General features: G+C 35.5%; 1 protein-coding gene across 6 annotated transcripts in view; it reads left to right on the forward strand.

The window, feature by feature from the left end:
- Positions 1-25,368, forward strand: part of svild (supervillin d) — a 226,291-nt gene that overhangs the window by 77,929 nt on the left and 122,994 nt on the right. For all 6 annotated transcript variants that reach the window (XR_014032158.1, XR_014032159.1, XM_081393653.1 and 3 more), the window contains one exon: positions 4,801-4,859. Coding sequence is in view for 4 of the 6 variants with exons in the window: in XM_081393653.1 (XP_081249779.1) it covers positions 4,801-4,859 (59 nt within the window). In the remaining 2 variants the exon portion in view is untranslated. The remainder of the gene's footprint in view (positions 1-4,800; positions 4,860-25,368) is intronic.

Consider the following 25,368-nt stretch of genomic DNA (forward strand, 5'->3'; position numbering starts at 1 on the left):
ATTTCTATTTTAATATATTTTCAAATGTGATTTATATCTGTGATGGCAAAGCTGAATTTTCAGTAGTCTTTATTCAGGTCTTTGGTGTCACATGATTTCTCAGAAGTCATTCTAATATGCAGATTTTATGCTTAAGAAGCATTTCTCTTTATATTATATTTTTATATTTATATTAAGATTTTTGTGGAAACTGATGTGTCATTGCTGAATGATATTCAGTATGTATTAATTTCTTTAAAAATAAAAATCTTACTGACCCCAAACTTGAGTGGTAGTTTATATTGGCTGATATTGGATGTTTAATTGTACATGCTCTTTTCTGCTTATTTTTACACTTAGATTACCTTTAGAGTTAATATTTATCAACACATATAATTTAATAACGCTGATAAATATAATCTTTTGCAGTCTCAAAATTAAAATCTTTTTTTCATACTTTCACTTAAAATAATTTATTTTTAGTGTTTACATTTTTTTGAACACATCATGGAATAGATGATTAATTTTGTCCTTTTATTGGTTATTGTTAATAGAATCACATAAAATATTGGCTTTTGTGGTATATTCAAAGTATAATGCGAATGAATGAATCATTCACATTAAGACCAGGAATATGTATTAAAGTAAATATAGGGTCCTTTTTACACTTACATAATGACTTATGACTGCTTTAATAAACAAGGTAATTGAAATGTTCAGTAACCAACAACCACAGCTACCTGTACATGTAAGAACAGACACATTTTTCAGCCACATAATCATAAAAGTATGATTACTTTCAGGTCTGAAAGTGGCCCCCAAACCATGTAATTTGAGTACCCCTGCTTTATGGGTTGGTTTGAGTGATCACAGTTTCTGTGTGCTGTATTCTAGTGCTTTCTTCTCTGATATGCTGTAGAGTATTTTGCAATGAGGTCATTCATTTGAATGTGTGAACTCAGCAGGTTTTAGGATTTGTCCACATCATTGAAGCCTCTGGAGGAGTTGGACATTTTTGTGAAGTCGGCTGCCATTTTACTGTAAAATCAACCCACGGCGTGAAAGCGGCCTGATTGACAATTTTGACTGACAAAGGTGTCAACAGCAGTAATCCTTTGTATTGTGTGACTCTTAGACCTCCCCTGTTGTTATACTGGACTATAAAATAAGACACAAAATACATCACTGCACACATAGACACTTACACACTGCACTGTGAGCTAATCCAAGACAAACAATAATTAATTTTTAATTTAATTTAATTTATTTATAATACCATTTTATAACCTGTAACCAAACAAAGAACAACTGGCTAAATAGATGGATGGATGCACACAGACATAACGTACACGCATAAAACTGCACTTATGAGAAATGCACCTCTCAGGTTTTTATTGCTTCGCCCAAGTCTGTAAAATATTGTTGGTATTTTGGCTATTACTACTGTGGTGTAACATACTTCCCAATATTATGTTTTGTTGAACAATTTACTGAACATACAAGCCATGAATATAAATAAGCTAATCCACAAAGGTTTTAGGCTAGGAGCAGAAACATCATTTTCTTCTGGTTGTGTAACAGTAGTTATGACAACTGTATGACAACACATGTGATCATCAGGGTTGGGCGAAATTCACAACTTAAATGTGGACTGTATATTCTTACATTGTCGAAAAAGTTGAAGTTAAACCCTTAACGAAATGAAAGGTATTTATGAAAAATGTTTGAAATGATGTACAGTCAGTTGGCTACACCCCACAGATGTTGAAATGGAATGACAAGAGGAGGGATTTACTGAATTACAAAGCAAGGAAATTTTGCACAGTAATTTCATTAGTCAGGTTTATGATGAAACAAATAACTGCATTAGTGATTTATTCCCAGACATGTAGATTACATTTTTAAAACAGTTCAAATCTATTAACTCAACCATCAAAATATACTGGACTACAAAATGTCCACCATTGTTTTCAGAACACTTTCAGAGCACTTTATGAAAATAAATCTTAACACATGTACACTATACCATTCAAAATTGTGTTTTTATTTTTAGTTTAAATAAATTAATACTGTTATGAAATTGTGTAAATAAATAAATAAATACAGATTTCTTTTTTCATTTTATATTTATCAAATTATCCTGATTTTTTTTTTTTTTTTTTTTTTTATCATGCTTTCCACAAAATATTCCATAGCACAAGTTTTTTCAACATTGATAATTATATGCAATTTTTCGTGAGCACCAACTCAGCGATTTAGAATGATTTCAGGATCATGTGACAATGAAGACTGGAGTAATGACTGCTGAAATTTCAACTTAGAAATCACAGGAAAAAGTTACATTTATTCAAATGCACATACCTATAGACTGAACTCGTAATACGCATGTGCACGCCATCGGCGTTCTCACTGGTTCGCGTTTTTGAAGTTTGCGCAGAAAGAACTTAAGAGTTTTCTGTTAAAACGGTGTTGTGTTAATGGCCCCTAAGTTAATAACTTATGATAGTTGCGACAGAAGTGAATCAATCAAACTAACTTTAGCTGGACAATAACTTTATTCTAGAGCTGCTATAAAGCCAAAACACTTTACTTTAATTTCCTATTATCAATGTAAAGCTGCTTTGGAACAATCTACATTGTTAAAAGCGCTATATAAATGAAGATGACTTGACTTGACATATTTTAAAATGTATATTAAAATAGAAACGTGTCATTTTAAACTGTTATTTTTTAAATATAATTTTAATACCATTTCACAATATTACTGTTTTTACTGCATTTCAGATCAGTAATGCAACCTTGTTGAGTATAAGATGCATTACAACAATTTAACCGATGCTAAACTTTTGAAAGGTAGTGAATCAATTATATGTATTGCGCTAAAACCATACAAGTGTACTAATAAAAAATGTGTATTGTGATTTAAGAGCTAGAAATGGAGACTTGAGCAGTTATTACAGAATGAGAGAGAGACATTGATTGATGGATTGATTGGATTTGGTTTGATTGAGCGTGTGCGAATTACCTTATCTGTGAATCTCAATAGTGTTTGGCTGTAGCGCACTCTACTAAGAGTGACACTAAGTTTAACTGCTTCAAACACGTTACTACCTTGATACTGTGAAAAAATATGTAGCTTTTCAATTGCAACATATTTTATTGATTAAGTCGCGGGGCAATGTTGACGACAAGTTTCTGTGCGTTTGTGTCTGTATATGTGTGTGCAGAAAGAGAGCGGCAGAAGAGAGTGCTTTAATAAAATGTAATTTCAAGGAAAAAACATGGAAATAGTTTGTCATTTTTATTCTATTGTTTGTTATTTTTATTTGGTCAGTGTTTTGTAGATTTAGGATCTTTTGCTGTTTGTAAACTGTAAGGACCTTTGAAATAACTGAAATCATTTGGCGAAGTGATATGGAACTGCAATGCAGTCAAGACCTGTCTGGAACGACTTTAGACTCCGCATTCAACAGCCCCGCAGTATAATTTACATTTCTTCATCCTGTTTGCTCTCCTAATTTATTTGAAATTGAATTAAAAAAGCATTCTCATCTAAATCCAGAATATCACACAACTCCGGGGAACATAAAGGACTTTATCATCCAAACTCGCACGTTCCCTTTTACAGTTGAGAATAGAATACTTAAGATTGGGAATCAGATACTTGCATAAAATGATTCGGAAGAGGGGGGTCTGACATAGAATATAGATTAACATGGCAGAGGTAGAGCTGCATCTTCCACCAAATAATTACAAATCCAATGTTTGGAAACACACAAAGTCAGAAGGCACTTAAGTTAATTTATGATTTGCTGTCTGTCTTAACCAAAGCGAACTATTTGTACCATATTGAATTGTGTAGCATCAAAAAAAATGTTCTATTACATTTTATTGCATTGAATAGCAATTGTTGAATCGAATCGAAACGGATCGCACTGCATCGTAATGGGGTGAATCGTATCGCATCAGTAGCTGATTTATATGTATCTTTAATGTATCGTATCGTATCGTATGTTTGGCTATGCATCGAGATGTGTATCGCATCGGCCTTGGTTATGGAGATGCACATCTCTACTATATTCCATATATAAATACTACTACTATACTTTTCTATACCTGAAAAGCACTGTTTATTTAATTTGTATCTTTAAGTTTTATTTATTTGAGCTATTGTTAATTTGTTTATTTGTTGTTATTTTATTACTGACTGTGTACTTGTCCTTAGTAATGTTTGAAATGTATATTTGTTAGTTAGGTTAGTCATAGGCAAAAGTTCCTTGTGTAAGTGTTCTTTAGGCTGCTGATTTTTGTTCATGGTTTTTAGCTGCAACCAAATGTTTTGCAAAAAGAGACAATGAATAAATATTTTGATCTCAATGTTTAACTTAGACATTTCTTTTACCACATTTTAAACTTGGATTCGATTAAGAATTGGATAAGCATAATCAGAATCATAATAGCTATAATTCAAATGATAGCCAACCCTATTCCCTTCTTATCATGCTCTTACTGAACAGATGGTTTTTGTATGGTCATTCGCACAGTGGGTTGAGGTCAAGAGAAGTTCTTGAAGATAAGAGTTTATAGAAGAGCATAAGTGTGTATGTGTGAAGGTCTCTTTTGTAAGAGTCATTTTTCTATTAAATATCAAAACCAAAACAAACTGTGAAACGATCCTTCTGGGAGCATGACTTTACTTTACTGGGAGTACATCTGATATGTGTGCAGTATGAGGAAAGTTTACTTCAGGCACGTTAATTGGTGTGCATACATTTGCGTTTGTGCACATTCTGACATTACTCTTTGTTTGTGTGTTGACAGATGACGGGAAAGCAGATGACACCAAAATGGGTATGACTGCCAAGACGCCTCTTTTAAAAGTAAGTGCCCTTTATCTGTAAGCACTATAATGGACAGTTCATCCGACTGTCACCTATGGAAGCATAGTAACAATATTCAATTTGAAATGTAATATGCAAAATGGCAATGCATTTCTGGATTCGAATTTACATTTTCCATTACATTTGTGCAACGTTGGTGCAAAATGAAAATTAAATTATATAATTTACATTTGCCATTTCATACACTAGTTTTAAAATGTAAATTGAATACATTTTAACGCTTTATAAGTTGCAAAATTAAAATTAAAATGTATTACAGAAATGATTAGATATTTTAACGTGTTCAAGCAAAAACTTTAGCCAAATGACCATTTAAATGTTATTTTTCTTAATTGAATTTACACTCGATTGCATTTTCATTAAATGTGCCGCAATGAATGTAGCAAAATTCAGTGTGCAAATTGAAAATGCATTCCGAGCCGATCACGTCCCCGGCCCGTCCCGCTCTGTCAATCACTGCATCAAGGTGGGGCTCGGCAACAGGTAAACATAGGCTATAGAGCTGGTAAGTCCCGCCCATCCGTAAAACCCCAAGTGGACCTCTAGGTTGAAAAATCGTCAATGCAAGTGAATGGGAGAAAATAATTATTTTCTGGTCCCGTTTGAATTGTGCCATGAATGTGAACATATGTTGTCTGTGAATTTTTTTATATAATTTTTCATGTTACGAGTTTGACAGTATATGGTATGATTCTTCGGCTAGCAGTTGTGGAAAAGACATAACGAGAAAGACTACATGTCGCCTATGTGACGTCACCCCATAAAGTTGACTTACCCGTGGTTTTCGCCAACCTCAACGATTTTGTCCTCTCCCTGAAAGAAGGCGGTGAAGTGCACCAAAGACACAGCCATGTTAGCGGGATCCGTGAGCTAGTGTCCGTGTGCGAGTGGTGGTGACGTTTCAAACGCATCAAAAGCAGCGAAGAGTTGTAGTCTAGAGGTCCACTTGGGGTTTTACGGATGGGCGGGACTTACCAGCTTTATATATGTTACGTATTTTGAGGTGTTGGAAGGAAACATGGCGGCGACAGAGCTGATACGAGCGTTAAATTCCCTGGCAGATGAAGTGGAGAAATTGTAGTGTTTCCGAAGATTATTACACCATGTCGTAAACAGACACGATGCGATAAGATTTCAGCAAATAATTTGTCTGTCCACAATAGACGCGACGTGACTTAGAGATGTGTAAAAATCAATCAAAACCCACAGCCAATCAGAACAGCATGTGGGCGGAGTCTCGCGGCAACCAGAAAGTAATCTTGACGGCAATCAAAAAGTGGCTACGTATAATCAAATTCATAAATATTACACCATTTAAACATTATTAAATATACATAGGGTACTGAGTTACTGAAACATCCCTTGTGAAAAAAAAAGCATTTTAGTGTACTTTTATAAAGTGTACTTATTATACAAATAATATACTTTAAATGCATACACTTAAGTGTAACTCAAATGCAATGTTTTCACCGGTCTGAATGCACATTAAGTATAATTGATTTGAAATATATCACATATTAAGTTGACATAAAATGCAATTAGTTGTCATTAAGAGACAAGTAATATACATGTACACTATTATATAATTAAATACATTTGTAATTAAAAAAAATAATAATAAAGTTGCAATTTATTTCAAATTTGAATAAAAAAAAAAAATCTTAACCTAGTTACAATCAACACAAATTCAATTTAAAACCCTCTACGTACATTTACTGACAAATAAATACATAAAAACCTTTGTTGATGCACAAAACCCCCCCACAGAAACACCATACATAAACCGTTACAACATCTTAAAGGGATAGTTCACTTTAAAATGAAAATTCTGTCATCATACTCGCCCTCAAGTTGTTTCAAATCTGTATGAATTTAATTCTTCTGCTGAACACAAAAGATTATATTTCGAAGAATGTCAGTAACTAACCAGTTAACTGGTCCCATTAACTTCCATAGTAGGAAAAAAAATTACTATGGAAGTCAATGGGACCAGTTAACTGTTTGGTTACGGACATTTTTTTAAATATCTTCCTTTGTGTTCAGCAGAAGAAATAAATTCATACAGGTTTGAAACAACTTTTGAGGGCGAGTATGATGACAGAATTTTCATTTTAAAGTGAACTATCCCTTTAACTCATTTATAAAGAGTCTGGAGGACAATGATGCTTATTATGCATAATCATTTTCTCCCTCATACAAAGGTACCTAAACCTATCCATCACAGAAAACTAGCATTACCTCACAGCAAACACACAGTACCTCAAACACACAAACCATGAATTAATACAAACAAAATTCGAAGAAAAGTATCATTCCATGTACAACACTAAGATTCAAACGGGTAATGCTTTACAAAAAGGTATTATTAGTTAACTACTTCAGTTAACATGAACTAAGAATGAATAATACTTTAAGCATTTATTAGTCTTAGTTAATGTTAATTTCAACATTTAATAATGCATTATTATATTCAAAAGTTGTGTATTAAAATAGTTAATGCAATGTGAACTCACATGAACAATGACTATAAACTGTATTAACTAACTTAAACTATATTTTAATTAACTAATATTAACAAAGATTAATAAATACTGTAAAAAAACAAACAAAAAAACTCATTGTTAGATCATGTTGGCTAATGCATAAACTAATATTAACATAGCACACTTTACATAGCACCAACGTTAAACAGGACAAAATGCTTACTCCAGCATTACAGTGAATATAAGTTTGTCTAAAAACAAAACAAAAACTGAAGAAATCCAAAGGCACAAAAACAAGAAAACCAAAATCATGTCATCAATTTTTTTGAAGTTGTTGGAAAGTGCTGTTTATGTCAATGTCCCAGAAGCTCTCCAGAGTAAATGTGAATGGAAATGTTCCAAAGAGGCAGAAAAGTCAGAAAAAAATACCTTGAGAAAAAAAAAAAAAAAAAAAAAAACAGAAGGAAAACATTTGTTTAACAGATCCAGTCCATTATTATATTTGGCTCAAATGAATGAAAGTGATAGATATACAGTTGCGCTTTAAAGTTTATATACACCTTGCTGTATCTGCAAAATGTTAATAATTTTAGCAATAAGAGGGATCACAAAAATGTATATGTTCTCTTTTTATTTAGTACTACCCTGATGAAGCAGTTTATTCTGCAAAGCGTACGTAAACTTTTGACTGCTAACTGTTAATGAATGTGTGATGAATTACCTCAGTCATCAGGGTCACATCGTAGTGCTGGGCAACGTTCCTTCCATTTCCCACAAACACCAGGATTCCACTGACCACACCATCTTCACTGACACCGGGCTTAAAGTGATTAAAAATAGAGAACATTTGTATTGCTACTTTACAGGGAATTAAACATAACTTATCAATTACACAAATATAGATAAATGACCCATGCAAACCCAAGACCCATGCAAATTGAGAAAGGTAATCTTGAATTTTAAGCTTGCCGCACATACAGTGAGGAAAATAAGTATTTGAACACTCTGCTATTTTGCAAGTTCTCCCACTTGGAAATCATGGAGGGGTCTGAAATTGTCATCGTAGGTGCATGTCCACTGTGAGAGACATAATCTAAAAAAAAAAAATCCAGAAATCACAATATATGATTTTTTAACTATTTATTTGTATGATACAGCTGCAAATAAGTATTTGAACACCTGTCTATCAGCTAGAATTCTGACCCTCAAAGACCTGTTAGTCTGCCTTTAAAATGTCCACCTCCACTCCATTTATTATCCTAAATTAGATGCACCTGTTTGAGGTCGTTAGCTGCATAAAGACACCTGTCCACCCCATACAATCAGTAAGAATCCAACTACTAACATGGCCAAGACCAAAGAGCTGTCCAAAGACACTAGAGACAAAATTGTACACCTCCACAAGGCTGGAAAAGGCTATGGGGAAATTGCCAAGCAGCTTGGTGAAAAAAGGTCCACTGTTGGAGCAATCATTAGAAAATGGAAGAAGCTAAACATGACTGTCAATCTCCCTCGGACTGGGGCTCCATGCAAGATCTCACCTCGTGGAGTCTCAATGATCCTAAGAAAGGTGAGAAATCAGCCCAGAACTACACGGGAGGAGCTGGTCAATAGCCGCGTTTCCACTGTCGGGCCAGGGCCGGGCCGTGCTAGTGCGTGCCAGTCGCGTTTCCACTGTCACTTCCGGGGCTTGATCGGGGCTTACCAGGATTTCTGGCCCGTCGAATACCTTGGGCTAAAGCGGGCCGGCTCAGGCTAGAGGAGTGGTTACGAACTAGGGGTGGGCGATATCTCGATATTTACGATATATCGAGATATTTTTTAAACTCGATATGGATTTTGACATATCGTATATATCCATATATAGTTTATATTTAATTCTGATTTCGCCAATTTGCTTGTTTGCCTTCTCTGTGCTGTGCTCGCCCCCGCCCTCGCGTGTTGTCTCATTCAAGTCCCCCGAGTCCGGTCAGGCACATCAATCTTTCCCCGCCCAGCGAGTGCTTGAAGTGCGTCAGAAACAGTGCGCGCGCGATCAGTTGTTGTTGGTATTTTTTTGTGTAGCGTCGCCTCTCGCCGCATTGCTTTTGTTTGAGGGCGCTTAACACTCACACTTAACATGCTCCCCTAGAAACGGGCCTGGCAGCTCGCGCCAGCTCTAGACACGTTGAAAGTTTCCTGGTTGTGACGGATGGCCGAATTTACATGACACATTATAAATTAGCATTAGCCTAAGTTACCTATTCTGCTATATACAGTGCCGAAAAGAAGAGAAGAAGATAAAGGTGGATAAAGACAGAGGTAAAGTGATGTAATGAATGAACAGTTTATCTAATTGCATAGTAGTCAGATACTATAATTTAATGGCAGTTATTTTTACCTTAAACTTTATGCTAGCAGTTGTTCTGAGTTCCCCAGAGGCCCCAGACAGTGTTATTTTGTAACAATCATGTCAATTTTTAGATGCATTTTTATCACTTTTTTTTTTAATTAATGTTTTACTCTACAGTTGTGCAGTTTTTGGGGGATATATGGCATTTTTTTTTTATTTATTTGCCAAAATTAGTAATGATATTTCTATACAGGTTTATTAAAAATAGTACAATATGTATTATTTCTTCCTTTATTTTACAGTTAAATTATTATTTTTGTATACAGGGATTTTTTTTTTTTTATGCTGCAGAAGCACTTTGTTCCTACATGAACAGCCTACCTATTTGCACTTCAATAAAAAAAGACTGTGGTATTTGGCATATTTGTTTTTGCAGTAGTTTTTGGGGGGTTATTTTTCCTGTAAAGATATCGAGATATATATCGTATATCGAGATATAGCAAAATATATCGAGATATATTTTTTGCTCCATATCGCCCAGCCCTATTACGAACAGAGGCGGAGTTCACCTGAGTCGGGAGACGGCAGCGCCGGATGATTCTGTCAGGATTAAAGACTTTTAAAATAATTTAACTCGCGTTCATGTTTGAATGCCTTCTGTTTGTGATGCAAAAGACTATGCGCGCTATCCATTACCATAGTAAACATAGTAAACGCTTGAAGATACGCATAGTAAAAAAACATAGTGAACGCTTGAAGAAATCAGACCAATCATAAAGGCTATCACAGTCATGTTTTTATTTTATCTGTCAGTAGCCTACGTCTCGTCTCTTTATACCGGACTATCATAAAATAAAGCAACTTTTTTTTTCGGGAGCTTCCTCTGTTTCTCTGACTGAAAATATCTGTATGGGAGTCGAGAGAGTGCTAAAGCTCCTCAGTTCGTATTTTTGGTGGCATATATTTGTAGAAATTATCATTCTTTCTAAATGTGATGTAAATATGTCCTGTAACTACCAGATAAACAGAAACAGACGCGACTGAAGAAGTAAGTGTGTCCTCTTTCTTTTGTGAAATAGACCTAACGGTAATTTATTTCTGAGTGACTAATGTGCAGTTTTGACATAAATTAATTCATTATGATCAATGTATCACTTTTTATTGTAAACCTGTGGTAAAATATCGATGCTTGGTTTTTTCAATATTCAAGTAAACAACAAAAATGCCAGCAAACGGCTGCTTTTATCATGTTTGTTTTCAACGCTGTTTCCAGTGATTTCTGATTAGTTTTCTGATAAAACTTCCATTTGTTGGTGAAATGATGGGTTAGTGTGACGTTGTTCCAGAGAGGCGTGTTACGGGCGTGTTTTAGTGAAGCGCTGTGGAGCTTCTGGCCCGACAGTGGAAACGCAGGCCCGGTGCTATTAGCCCGAGGCTATTAGCCCGGCACGGCCCATTTAAATTCCCCTGGCTCGCACTGGCCCGACAGTGGAAACGCGGCTAATGACCTGAAAAGAGCTGGGACCACCGTTTCCAAGGTTACTGTTGGTAATACACTAAGACGTCATGGTTTGAAATCATGTATGGCACGGAAGGTTCCCCTGCTTAAACCAGCACATGTCAAGGCCCGTCTTAAGTTTGCCAATGACCATTTGGATGATCCAGAGGAGTCATGGGAGAAAGTCATGTGGTCAGATGAGACCAAAATAGAACTTTTTGGTCATAATTCCACTAAACGTGTTTGGAGGAAGAAGAATGATGAGTACCATCCCAAGAACACCATCCCTACTGTGAAGCATGGGGGTGGTAGCATCATGCTTTGGGGGTGTTTTTCTGCACATGGGACAGGGCGACTGCACTGTATTAAGGAGAGGATGACCAGGGCCATGTATTGCGAGATTTTGGGGAACAACCTCCTTCCCTCAGTTAGAGCATTGAAGATGGGTCGAGGCTGGGTCTTCCAACATGACAATGACCCGAAGCACACAACCAGGATAACCAAGGAGTGGCTCTGTAAGAAGCATATCATGGTTCTGGCGTGGCCTAGCCAGTCTCCAGACCTAAACCCAATAGATAATCTTTGGAGGGAGCTCAAACTCCGTGTTTCTCAGCGACAGCCCAGAAACCTGACTGATCTAGACTGTGTGGAGGCCAAAATCCCTCCTGCAGTGTGTGCAAACCTGGTGAAAAACTAGGCTACAGGAAACGTTTGACCTCTGTAATTGTAAACAAAGGCTACTGTACCAAATTAACATTGATTTTCTCAGGTGTTCAAATACTTATTTGCAGCTGTATCATAAAAATAAATAGTTAAAAAATCATACATTGTGATTTCTGTTTTTTTTTTTTTTTTAGATTATGTCTCTCACAGTGGGCATGCACCTACGATGACAATTTCAGACACCTCCATGATTTCCAAGTGGGAGAACTTGCAAAATAGCAGGGTGTTCAAATACTTACTTTCCTCACTGTAGCTATCTTCATGAAGGATGTTCCTGTATGCTATTTACCACGGTTGACACAGCAATGCTGCAGCCTTCTTCCTTTGGTTTGTTACCTGTAAAATACATGGTGATTATAGGGGCATATGTAAATGGACAGGTGGAAAATAATCAAAGCATTAAAGCTATAGGGATAGTTAGTGACTTGATAGTAGTGTTTTAGCTTGATCAAGGTGTGCTGTCTTGGCAATATATTTTGTACAGACTCTTGTACATCTACTCAAATAAGTCAAAAGAATATTTTATGCATATAACAATTATGTTGACTGAACATGTTATGCATAAAAACCTTATAAACATATGTAAACCAGACATATTTAACATTCCTTTTTCTTTCTGCAGCGGCAGGAAATAACACAGTATTACTTAGCTGAATGTATGTCTGAAACATTTGCCTGAGAAAGTGCATCCGATCTTTATATGTATACATAACTTAATAAACCAAAAACAATTTTAAAGTAAATTCATAATGAACACTATAACCTTGTAAATGGAGTCAATTTGAATCGAATTAAACGCATTTCACAATCACCTCGTGTTACAGCGTTCACAAAATGGCGGACAGTCTGCATATCAACATATTCACAACCCCGAACGTCATTACTCGAAATATCTGCGGCATATACATTTGCATTACAGATCTCGTGTGCATATTATTAAGTTGTTGTAACAATAATACCTGCAAAATAACAGGAAAAATTTATGAGACAGGAGCCACTGTCACGTCGCACCAAATCCTTAGCAGAGAGCAGATGTGAGGGCGCAGGCGCACACAGCTCCTAACAGGGCATTTTTCAAACTCTAGTGAAGTAGTGCGTCATCATGACGTAGTATTTCCGGCGCATGCGCATTAAACAACATGTTCGTATATTTGATGCATGGTTAAATGTTATTTCCATAGACAGTATATAAAAGGGTTATTTATTTCAGCTTTTCTGTTTAAGTTGAAGTTGTTCTAACTCATTGTGTTGTTAGACTCTGTAGCCTAAATTCACAAAACTTGACTCTTTCACCTAACTAAAAATCAATATTTGTGTTCAGTGTAGTAGTCTGATTACAATTAAATGTGTGTTTAATTGACTAAGAACAACAATGATATTGAAAGTATTCTGTTCACAGTTGTAAAGTACAACACATTACTATTATGTTAAAGGGACACTCCACCCATTTGCATTAAGCTTTGCATTGTTAGAAACCCAGTCATACTATTGAATGGCCGTGCAACACTCTCTCATTTTCCCCTGAGACGGGAGAAATCCGTTATTATTTTTTTTTTTTTTTTTTTTTTTTTTATTAAATGCCATTCACATACAAATTATAGATTTTAACAAAAAAGATATAAACACTATTCCAATTTCAACATTACAACAAAAAATAATATATAAAATATAGTACAAATTATAATAAATTACACAATTAAAGAAAAAGAAATAAATAAAAGACAAAAAGAAAAAAAGTATGAGATTGTCAAATAAATAACCTAAAAGCTTCACACAAAGACCTAGTACGTTTCGCTTTGCTGTTTTTCAACCCAAGTAGTAACTCAATATAACTCTTCATTTCTATCCGAAACAACAGAAAATTGGGTTTTTCTTTAGCCCATTTTCGCTTATGAATATGGTATTTACCCATTATCATACAGAGATTAATAATGAATGCCACATCTGGTGACAGTCTTTGTCCATTAAAATAAAAAAAAACATCTTTTTCAGAAAAACAAACTTTCATCCCTAAATATTTATAAAGAAAACATTCCAAATCTACCCAAAACATTCTGCTGTAAATGCAACTAAAAAATAAATGGACAGCACTTTCCTCCTCAGTGCCACAGAAATCACATTCAACATCTACATCAGCTCGAAACCGAAGAAAAAGAGTTTTAACTGGGTACACCAGATGAAGTATCTTAAAGTGTACTTCTCTCACCTTATTTGTTATGCAATATTTTTTTGGCAACAGCCATGCATATTTCCAGTCAATGCACTCAACTTTAGAAAGCCAGTATGTTTTAGAAGGTATTGAACTTCCTAATAAAGTAATTATTCCATCTTTTATCAGTAATATTAACTCCTTTAATTGCAACATCAGATCTGAAATTCACAGTCTCCTTATTCAAATTTCCTTTAAACAGACATTTTAAACCGGGTGGTATAGCATCGAACACTATACAATATTCTTTTGGGATTATTGGAATACTATACTTTTGAAGAAATTCTACATATGTATACAGGTGCCCATTCTCATTAAATAACTGTTTAACAAATATTATGCCATTATCAACCCATTTTTGAAAAAACAAAGTTTTATGCTTAAATGTTATATACCGGTTATTCCAAATTATACATTTGTTTGGAGAAAAATTGTGTTTGTAGATAAGCATCCATGAGAGAAGCACCTGCCTATGAAAATTACTTAGTCTAACGGGAATCTTACTGATTTCAAAGTTGCACTGCAACAGAAAAGCAACCCCACCCATCTTTTCAAAAAGTAGATTAGGAATTAAATACCAAATTTTATTTTTGTATTGAAAGTAATGCTTTAGCCATCTATTTTTTAAAATTGTATTTGAAGTGCTGAAGTCAAGCACATTTAAACCTCCATTACCAACCGAATTAGTTAAGGTACCTTTTTTAATGTAATGAGCTCTATTTCTCCAAATGAAATTGAAAAGATTTTTATCGACTTCTTTAATTATGTTATCAGGGACTTCTAGTGAAATAGCAGGATAGATCAGACGAGATAAACATTCAGTTTTTGATAAAAGAATTCTACCATTAATTGACAAGTCTCGCATCAACCATAAATTAAATCTATTTTTAACTTTTTGAACTACAGATTGAAAATTAAGCTGACCCCTTTCCTTTTCGTCTTTACATATTTTGATTCCTAAATAGGTAATAACATTCTTTACAGGGATGCCATTAATATCAAGAAGTTCACTATCTTTTAGCGGGTACAACTCACATTTGTTTAAGTTTAATTTTAACCCGGAGACTAATGAAAAGTTATTTAAACAATCAATCACACTTTTAATTTCTAATGAATCTCGAACAAATATTGTTGTATCATCTGCTAATTGACAGCATTTTATTTCTCTTTCTAAAATTCTGATGCCATTAAATTTAAACATTTTAATATAAAGAGTCATGGTCTGAGTTACAAGTAAAAACAAAAAAGGTGATATTGGGCATCCCTGCCTTATGCCTCTTTCTAAAAGAAATCTGGGGGTAGTACCATTTGCAAGTTTTACTGAGCTATTACACCCATTATATAACGTACAAATGGCCCTTTTAAAGAAATTACCAAAGCCAAAAAAATCTAAAGTCTCAAACATAAAATTGTGGTTAACAGTGTCGAATGCTTTATAAAAATCTACAAAAAATATAAAACTTTCACTATCAATATACTCATTATAATCAATTAAATCTAGAACCAAACGAATGTTATTACTTATATGTCTGCCCTTCATGAATCCTGATTGGCAATCATCTATAATTTGTTCTAAGCAGTTTTTCAATCTTTCTGCAAAAATAATAGCAAATACCTTAATATCATTATTAAGCAAAGTAATCGGTCTCCAGTTGTCGATAAGGGTAGTGTCCTTATTAGCCTTTGGTATCAAACTAATCAATCCCTGGCGTAATGATGGAGGTAACTCGCCACGTTCTATAGCTTCATTAAACACACATAATAAAAATGTAGATAATTGTTCTTGAAATTCCTTGTAAAATTCGCTAATCAAACCGTCGTTACCCGGAGATTTATTATCTTTAAGTTTACTGATCCCAGATCTAACTTCATCTATAGAAATATCTTTGTCGCACAATAACATACAATCCTCATCTATACATTTGGCATTTGTTTTAATGCTATCTAGAAATTGTCTTATGTTGCCATCAACCTCTTTACTATATAACGTCTGATAAAAGGTTGATATATAATTAGAAATTTTAACAGGATCTTCAGATACCTCCCCATTTATATTTAGTTTTAATAGAGAATTTAGCTCAGTGTTTCTCTTTTCTAAATTAAAAAAATATCTGGAATTTTTCTCCCCTTCTTCAAGCCATTTCCCTCTAGACCTTATAAACGCCCCTTTGGCTTTATATTCATACATCTCGTCTAACTGTAACTGTAATTCAGATAACCTGAGTTTGTCCTGTTGATTCGTTACATTATTACTTGTCAAATTAACTATCTCTTTTATTACTTGTTCCTCTCTAGTCCTTTTAGCCTGTGCTATTATTTTCCCTCTAATAATGGCTTGTTTTCTTATAAGATACTTCATGTACTCCCAATTGCTACCAAATTTATTTGAACTCTTTGCATTGTTCCAGCAACTCAAAATAATAGTTTGTACTTCCTTTTTAAACAGGTCATCTTCCAATATTGCCTTATTTAATTTCCAGTGTGTTCGTTTTCTTACATTATTATCAGCATTTCCAGATAAGTCAATAACTAGATAGATGACTTTATGGTCAGTAAGGACAGAGGTTTCTACAGTAACATGGCTTACTTGATCTTCTAGTACACTGGATATGAGCCAAAAGTCTATCCTAGACTGTTTACTTCTGTCACCAGAACACCATGTAAATTCTTTTTTGGTAGGGTTTCGAATCCTCCAAATATCAATTAAATCTAATCCCAAACACAAATTATGTAATTCACTGAAATTATTTAAACTATTTCCACGAGGAGGAATACAGTCCAGGTTATTATCCCAGATAGAATTATAATCCCCTCCAAGAATTAGTTTAGCATCAGGAAAACTATCCAAGATATATCTAATTTTTTCTTCAAAGTCTTGTAGTAAACTTTTATTCTTTATAACACTGTTTGTTGCATATATATTCCCTAACACAAAATATTGCTGGTTGAATTCGACAATCAAAATGACCCATCTTCCCAAGGAATGTGAAAAACTTTTAACAATTTTTCCTCTAAATTTACCTTTCAAAATTGCAACACCTGCAGAATGATTGCTACCATATGACATCCACATATCGTTTCCCCACTGGCTCTTCCAAAACTGAAAGTCTGATTCGGATGCATGTGTCTCTTGGATGAAATAAAAATCACAAAAATACTTTCTACAAAACAAAAAGATTGCTTTTCTTTTAACTAAGTTTCTCATACCTCTAACATTAAGAGAAAAAACAGCGAGTGAACCCATACTCACAGAAGAACTTCAGAACAAAGGTTTACATCTCCAAACCCCCCCTGCATAGCATGAATGCTTATCTGGTAGCAAACTGTAGGCTTTTGCATTCACATGTCAGAAGAAAAAAGTCATTGCCTACTTCACAAATACCTCCTTCCCGTCCACAAACGCTCTGATCCCAACAAAATAAGCCCTCTTGCCTTCTTTTCGTGCAGCTTCAACACTCGGCCACAGCTGACTCCTGATTTCTTTATCAACTGCCGTTAGATCTTCAGCAAACCTCAACTTCTTTTCCTTCAAAAAGCTGCTTTTCTTTGCACTTTTCCACAGTAAATCTCTAATATGCCTGGATCTGAACAGGAGAATCACAGCTCTTGGCTTCTGGCTCACATCAAGCCTCCTTCCCACGCGATGAACCACGTCAATCTCAGTAACGAACTTTCCCTTTTCATCTGGAAGCACTGCAGCGCAGATGTCCACGACCTTCTGTTTGATATCTTCGCCTTCACGTTCGTCAAGACCATAAAGCCTAAGGTTCCAGCGCCTTCTATATCTTTCCATTTCGTTCACTTTAGCTTCCAGATCCAGTATTTTCTTGTCGTGAGTACTACTCGATGTTTTCAGTCCAATCAGATCTGCTTTAATGTCGTTAATCTCACGAGACAAGAATTCGGTGGATTTTTGGAGAGCCTCGATCCCGTCAGAATTTTTTTTAATAATTTTCTCCAAACCGTCAGCTCTTTCATTTATTTTTTCTGTCAGCATTCTGACAATGTTGTTTTGCAGGTCGAGGAGAGATGGCTCGTTTTTTGATTTCTTTGAATCGGGGGTATGCGGAGCCGAATCAATTTCGGACAAACCTTTAGAAAGCAAAGCTTCACGTTGCTGTTGGATTTGTACATAATTATGCACCTCAGCAATTTCCTGTTCAGCATCCATCCACAACTCTTGAGTGTCTTTCTTGGAACTTTGTCTCTCTTTGCGTTTTCCAGCCATAGTTTGCAGTGACGTCAATCAGCTTGCACGTTAACAGCGATTTACACTTACTAATGAGATAATTTGCACCAAATACAGTTCAAATGCGAAGTAAACAAGTTTACTGAATTGCTACTCGATCAAATTAAAAAAGTTACCACAAAGGCGTGGAATTAGGAGACGAAACCTTCCGACCTCACAGATTTACAACCGCCACGGTCGCCATCTTGCGCGCCCTCGAGAAATCCGTTATTTACCTCTTACACTTCCTCCCACAATGACGCAAAAATCGTCATTTTGCGTCATTGTCGGAGGAAGTGTAAGGGGGGGGGGGATTTCTGTTGAGACTACAAGCACTAGTTTCTCATCTTTCCCAGGGGGCGGGACCCGCTCACGCTACAGACCTATTACAGATCAGTGGGTGGGACTTTACTCTCTAAAACTGAAAGCAATATCCTCCATCTTGTTTGAAGCTAAGCTAACAGGCGCTGTGGAGACAGATGTAAAGTTATGACAATAGCGGAGGAGAGTGCTCAATATGATATAGAAGAAGAGGATTTCGAAAGTCTGATGCTTGAATCAGGTGTTTGTGGCTACCTTTACAAGCCGCATTATAGCGAAGAGCAGCCGAGGCAGAAGACCTGCCTGCCGCGGACGAGGAGCCCGGACTGGCTCGAGTTAGGGCGGACTGGTGGCGCCGGTGATCTCACTATGCAACTACGAACACAGAGGTAGAGTCTGTCTGCGGCAAAGAATTTCAATGATGACAATTTCTCCTGGACGAAATCTCTGAATCAGACGAGGACACGGACGTTTGTGTTGTGAACTATCCTAGTTTCGCACCGCATATGTTCTGACTGAACATCCCGGTACCATGCAATAATTCACCTTTTCGAAAGAAATACAAACGAGGAGTAATGCACTAATGAGTTCGCCAACTAACTAACGTTAGACATTTTGTGTGAAATAAATTTCAAGCTCTGGTGGTAGCTAGCCTTGTAGACGGAAGAGTGATTTCTCTTATAGGCAGATATGCACTGTTCTGGATTAGTGGGAGTGGCTTGCGGAGCTGTGCAATGTGGTGCATTGTGGGAGTTGTTGTCTTTCATACAAATGCGTCCTGAAGTTATTTTTTGTCTTTCCTCGGTCACGAAGGCACCAAATTCAAAATTTATTTTACATTTCGACTACATATATGACCCACTTTCAATAGAAAACAATGTTCCTATGGGTGGAATGCCCCTTTAAGACTCCTCTCATAAATTACATTTTATTGTCAAATATTATGTATGAAACAGACAAAAATGTCAACAATATGTTGTACTTGATTATAATGTACAAGCAAATGTATTGGAAAAATACATTTCAAGTGCATTAGTGCACAAGTATATATTATAGACTAAACATATTTAAAATACATTAACAAATTATTTTTGGACAACACACCTGAGTTGTAATTAAAATCAATTATTTTCCATGTTTTCCATTAAAGTTCTTATTTTATTTAGTATATTAGTCAATACATCAAAATACATTTCCTTTAATAACTTATTAACTTTAATAACGTCGCAGAAAAATATAGAAACATATAAAACCGTATTCCTAACTACACGCGACGTGACGCCGCAACACGCAATAAAAGGTATCTTTTCCATGTTAATCAGAGGTTTTGTCCTAACCAGCCGCAACGGCGACACGTGACGATTCTATTTTAGAAACAGTTTCTATTTTTCTGCAATGTCGCGCTGGAACAACAAACACAGTCCCGTGTCGCCGTCGCGGCTGGTTAGGACAAAAACTCTGATTAACATGGAAAAGATACCTTTTATTGTGAGTCGCGCCGATGTGATGCTGGACTGTGTTAATGATGGTTTCGTTTTGTAAAATATTCTCATTGTCTGATACACATATGCACTTACCCCAAAGTATATTATCTCTTCTTTTGGATAACTTCAACTTAGTCTGGTCTTCTGGACAAATACTTTGAAGGTAAAAGAGTAGCAAAACTCGAGAGCATGTAGATGTGAATTTGAGATCTTGTACAATAAATATTTGTACTTGTACGCGAACACTCACAGCTCCAATGTGAAAACCTGTAAAAAATACAAATCTGAAGTCGAATGTTAACATTTGCACTCGCAGACAATAGTCACAAACTTGTATTCTGAATTTGAAGCTGCATACAAGTAATCACAAATGTGTAAATATTTGCATTTAATCTTACATTCACATTCGCAGTACAACCTCAATTAGGCACTTGCAACTTCTCAGATCTGTCACTGCAATTTCAAATTTCGCGCCTTGACTTTTGCTACTCTTTTTGCATTATATTAGGTGCAAAACTAACTTGTGCACTTGAAACTCAGTGGCGGCGAGAGAGAAAGGGGGGCGGGAGCGGGACTGTTCAAAGGAGCCGTTTTATTGGTTGCCGCCTAGCCAATGAAATGGGACTTCTATTGTACGCTATGTCACGAAACAAATTATATTATCAAACTCAGTAAACACCATACTAATTTAGGCATACTACAGAAAAGCAGATGAGCCCAGAATATGACAAAAGAAAGCAAATTTGTGTTCAGTGCATTAAACCTGCTGCCTGTGTTTTATTAATAATGTATAATGAATTGTGTTTTTTTTTTTTTTTTTTTTTTTTTTTTTTTTATAACTGTTGGTCCATTTAAGCCTCATTAAGCGTTTTCTTGGTTTTCAATGGGAGGAAAATGCTTAACGTAATTAAACGCGTTGCGTTCATATTCTGTTCTCAATTGCTTTTCTGTAGCCTTCCGGACAGATAGAAGTCCCATTTCATTGGCTAGGTGCCAACCAATAAAACACAGGGTCCTTTGAACATCCCCGCTCCCGCCCTCCTTTCTCTCTCGCCGCCACTGAGTTTCAAGTGCACAAGTTAGTTTTGCACCTAATATATCGCGAAAAGAGTAAAAGTCAAGGCGCGAAATTTGAAATTGCCGTGACAGATTTAAGTTGCAAGTGCCTAATTGAGGTTGTAGCCTACTGCGAATTTGAAGAGTATATGCAAATATATATATATTACAAGTTTGTGTCTTTCATTTACATTTCTGTGAATGGCATTTTAAACATTTGTGACTACTTGTCTGCAGCTTCAAATTCAGAATACAGGTTTGTGACTATTGTCTGTGAGTGCAAATTTTAACATTCAGCTTCAGATTTTTATTTTACAGGTTTTCACATTGGAGCTGTGAGTGTAAATGTTTGCGTACAAGGACGAATGTTTTACGAAATATTTTTTGTACAAGTTATCAAATTCACATCTATGTGCTCTCGAGTTTTGCTACTCCTTTACCTTCATAAAATACCACCCTCCTGGAAAGAAGCAACCGTAATCCCAATACCTAAACCAGGAAAAGAACCAAATAACTATCAGCCAATCGCTCTTATCAGTTGCCTCTGTAAAACAATGGAGAGAATGGTATAAATAATCGACTTGTTTGGACATTGGAGTCGAAGAAACAAATAAGGTATTATCAATGTGGCTTTAGACGTGGAAAGTGCACTTTGGATCAATTAATCCGACTGGAAACTTACATCAGAGATGGTTTCATTAGAAAAGAACATGTTGTCGCTGTCTTTTTTGTCTTGGAAAAAGCATATGATTCAACATGGAGATATGGAATCTTGAAAGATCTTTACCACATGGGTTTTAGAGGATGATCACCCATCTTCATTTCTAATTTTTTGGCTAGCAGATATGTTAAAGTCCAAGTAGGAACCACCTTGTCGGATATTCACAAACAAGAACTTGGAGTTCCTCAGGGAAGCATTCTCTCTGTCACTCTTTTCAGCATTAAAATAAACAGCATTGAGAATGCCATCGGATCTAATATATTCTGCAGCCTATATGTGGATGATCTCTGCATCTTTTATAGAGGGAAGAACATGAGTACAATTGAAAGGCAACTGCAGTTATGTATTCACAAAATATATCAGTGGTCAGTTGAAAATGGATTCAAGTTCTCTAAATCAAAAACAGTTTGCACTCATTTGTGTATCCAGCGATCCCTTCATCATGATCCAGAACTCTTCATTAATAGAGAACCGATTAAGGAAATCGAGTACTTAGGTCTTCTATTTGACAACATAATGACTTTCATTCCTCATTTGAAATCACTAAAAAACAAGTGACTTGAAGCTATGAATATAATGAAAGTATTGGCAAAAACAAAATGGAGAGCAGATTACATTGTTCTTTTGAGACTCTACAGAACACTAATCTGTTCCCGTCTGGACTATGGAAAATCATATAAGCAGATGCTTGACTCAGTGCATCACCAGGGCTTACGACTTGCCTTGGGAGCATTTAGAACTTCGCCAGTGCAAAGTTTGTACATTGAAGCCAATGAACCTTCACTTCAAAACAGACGATTGAGGCTCTCACTCCTATATGCTGTCAAAATAAAGGCAAATAAAACCAAACCAGTCTATTCTACAGTCTTCAACTCACAATTTACTCACTTGTAATGAGAGCAAACCTAAAAGCATCAGATCCTTCCGTATTCATATTAAACCACATTTGGAGAACTTAAATACAAATTTGTACATTTTAAATCAAATAGCCTACAAGTGGCTGAGTGACCTCAGAATGACCAATAAATATTATTTTAATATCTAAGAACCCGAAGCAGAACAAAATAAATGTTTACCGGCACAAACGATTGAGGCTATTTTGGGTGAATTTGGAGCAGGTCGGGGTGCTGGTGACGTCATCGTCTATAATTCGGTGTAATATTTTAAAAACTGAAGCAGAACAAACTAAACTTTTACCGGTACAAACAAAGCACAAACATGCGAGAATATTTTGTGTGAATGTGGAGCAGGTAGGGGCTGGTGACGCCATCACCTGTAATTAAATGTCTAATATCTTAAAAACCGAAGCAGCACAAACAAAACCTTAACCGGCACAAACCAACACAAACGAACGAGACTATTTTATTTGGAGCATGTGGGGGGCTGGGTGACCTATAAATATTCTTTTAATATCGGAAAAACCGTAGCAGCACAAACAAATTTTTTTACAAACGCAGTAAAAACGATTGAGCCTATTTTGCCGACGTTTTGCATTGGGTGGGGGCGGGGCCAACTTCATGCAGTGATTGACAGAGCGGGACAGGGTGGGGACGTGATCGGCTCGGAATGCATTTTCAATTTGCAAATTGAATTTTGCTACATTCATTGCGGGACATTTAATGAGAATGCAATCGCAAGTGTCTTAACTGAGTGTAAATGCAATTAAGAAAAATAACATTTTAAATGATCATTTTGCTACAGTTTTTGCTTGAACATGTTAAACAGATCTAATCATTTCTTTAATACATTTTCATTTTAATTTTGCAACTTATAAAGTGTTGAAATATGTATTCAATTTACATATTAAAACTAGTGTATGAAATGGCAAATGTAATAGAATTTATTTTCATTTTGCTCCAAACGTTGCACAAATGTAATTGAAAATGTAAATTCGAATACAGAAATGCATAGCCATTTTACATATTGCATTGTCATTTTACATATTGCATTATCATTTTGCATATTACATTTCAAATTTTAATATTGCTATCCATATGCTTCCATAGTCACCATGTGTAACCTATCATTCTGTCTCTCTTGCAATCAAAATATTTTACAGGATATATAAGTGGAATGTATAATTTCAGCACTAGTAGTGACACCAAACAGAATTCCCAGCTCTTCCTCCTCATATAAAATGCATCTTCACAAGTTTCAAATTTCAAAATTCAAATTGGTGAATTAGCCTTCTGGGTTGGCATACAAATTGACATTGTGACTGAACAGTTGTGGTGTTTTGTTCTTGAACAATTCAGTATTTAAACTAATTATTCTTGTATAGTTTGCATGGACTGATTTTGGTCCATTTTGAAGTCTTTTTATGTTGAAGTGTGCTTTCCTCCCATCAAAGACTATCCACCTTATATTTAACGTAAGAGCACATGTGGCCATTTGTAACATGAATGTGCAAGGCTACCGGTGCCATCCGCTTCCAGTTATTTTAGCTATATAAAAGCAGTGCATTATGCTGCTTGAAATTGCAAACTGTTATATTATTTTAATTTATTATTACAATCATAAACACACTAGGTTTTAATGCAAATAGTTTTACTGGATATACAGCTATGAAAAGTAAAAAAAAGAAGAAAAAAACATTTATTTAATATAAATTTTAAATCATTTTAATGAGACTCAACTTTACTCCCCAAAGGCAAATTCATGTCTTTCCTTTTATGTTGGTATTATTATGTTGGTATTATTATGTTGTAAGCTTCTGACTATGATTATTATGTCAGCATCTGTCCGTGGCATGGCAGGAAATGATCTTGGAGGAGTTACACTAAATTAAATGGATTGTTGTCAGCTGAGCTCTCAAGTTGTCCCAAATGGAGTGCTGTAATGCAGCTGTGTTTTGTTAAAAGAAGTTGAAGAGTTGAAGACGTCCAGGTGTCCTCGAAGTTGGATGAAAACACCATAGTTTTTGTACCCAGAAGGCCAAAACATATTGGGTCTGCATGCACACAAGGCTCGCTATATCTTCAATGTCAAAGATTGACTAGAAAAGTTTATTCACAGCCCTTCAGATGCTAATTTAGCCTCAAGAATTGTATAGGTATTATATAATTAAGTTACAATCTTGTTTGAAAAAGAGAATGATTTAGATTTTTCTTACTTGCATGTGTTAAAGGGAATTCTGAAGTTAAAGGAATGTTCCGGGTTCAAGCTCTGATGACAGTATCTGTGGCATGCTGTCTATAACCAGACAATAAAAACTGACTTGTCCCTATATTTGTAAAAACAAGCAAAACTTTTATGAACATAGAAACCGGGTTCACACATGAATGGAAAACGTACATCGAAAATAAAGAAACGCATGAAGAAAACACATGCACATAGAAAAAAGACCAGATACAAAAATGCGCTACAAATGCTCACTACGCACATATATAAAAATGTTAAAAAAAACAAACAAAAAACACCTTTCTGGTCATCA

Source organism: Scardinius erythrophthalmus, assembly GCF_964197995.2.
Source record: "Scardinius erythrophthalmus genome assembly, chromosome: 18".
Lineage (NCBI taxonomy): Eukaryota > Metazoa > Chordata > Actinopteri > Cypriniformes > Leuciscidae > Scardinius > Scardinius erythrophthalmus.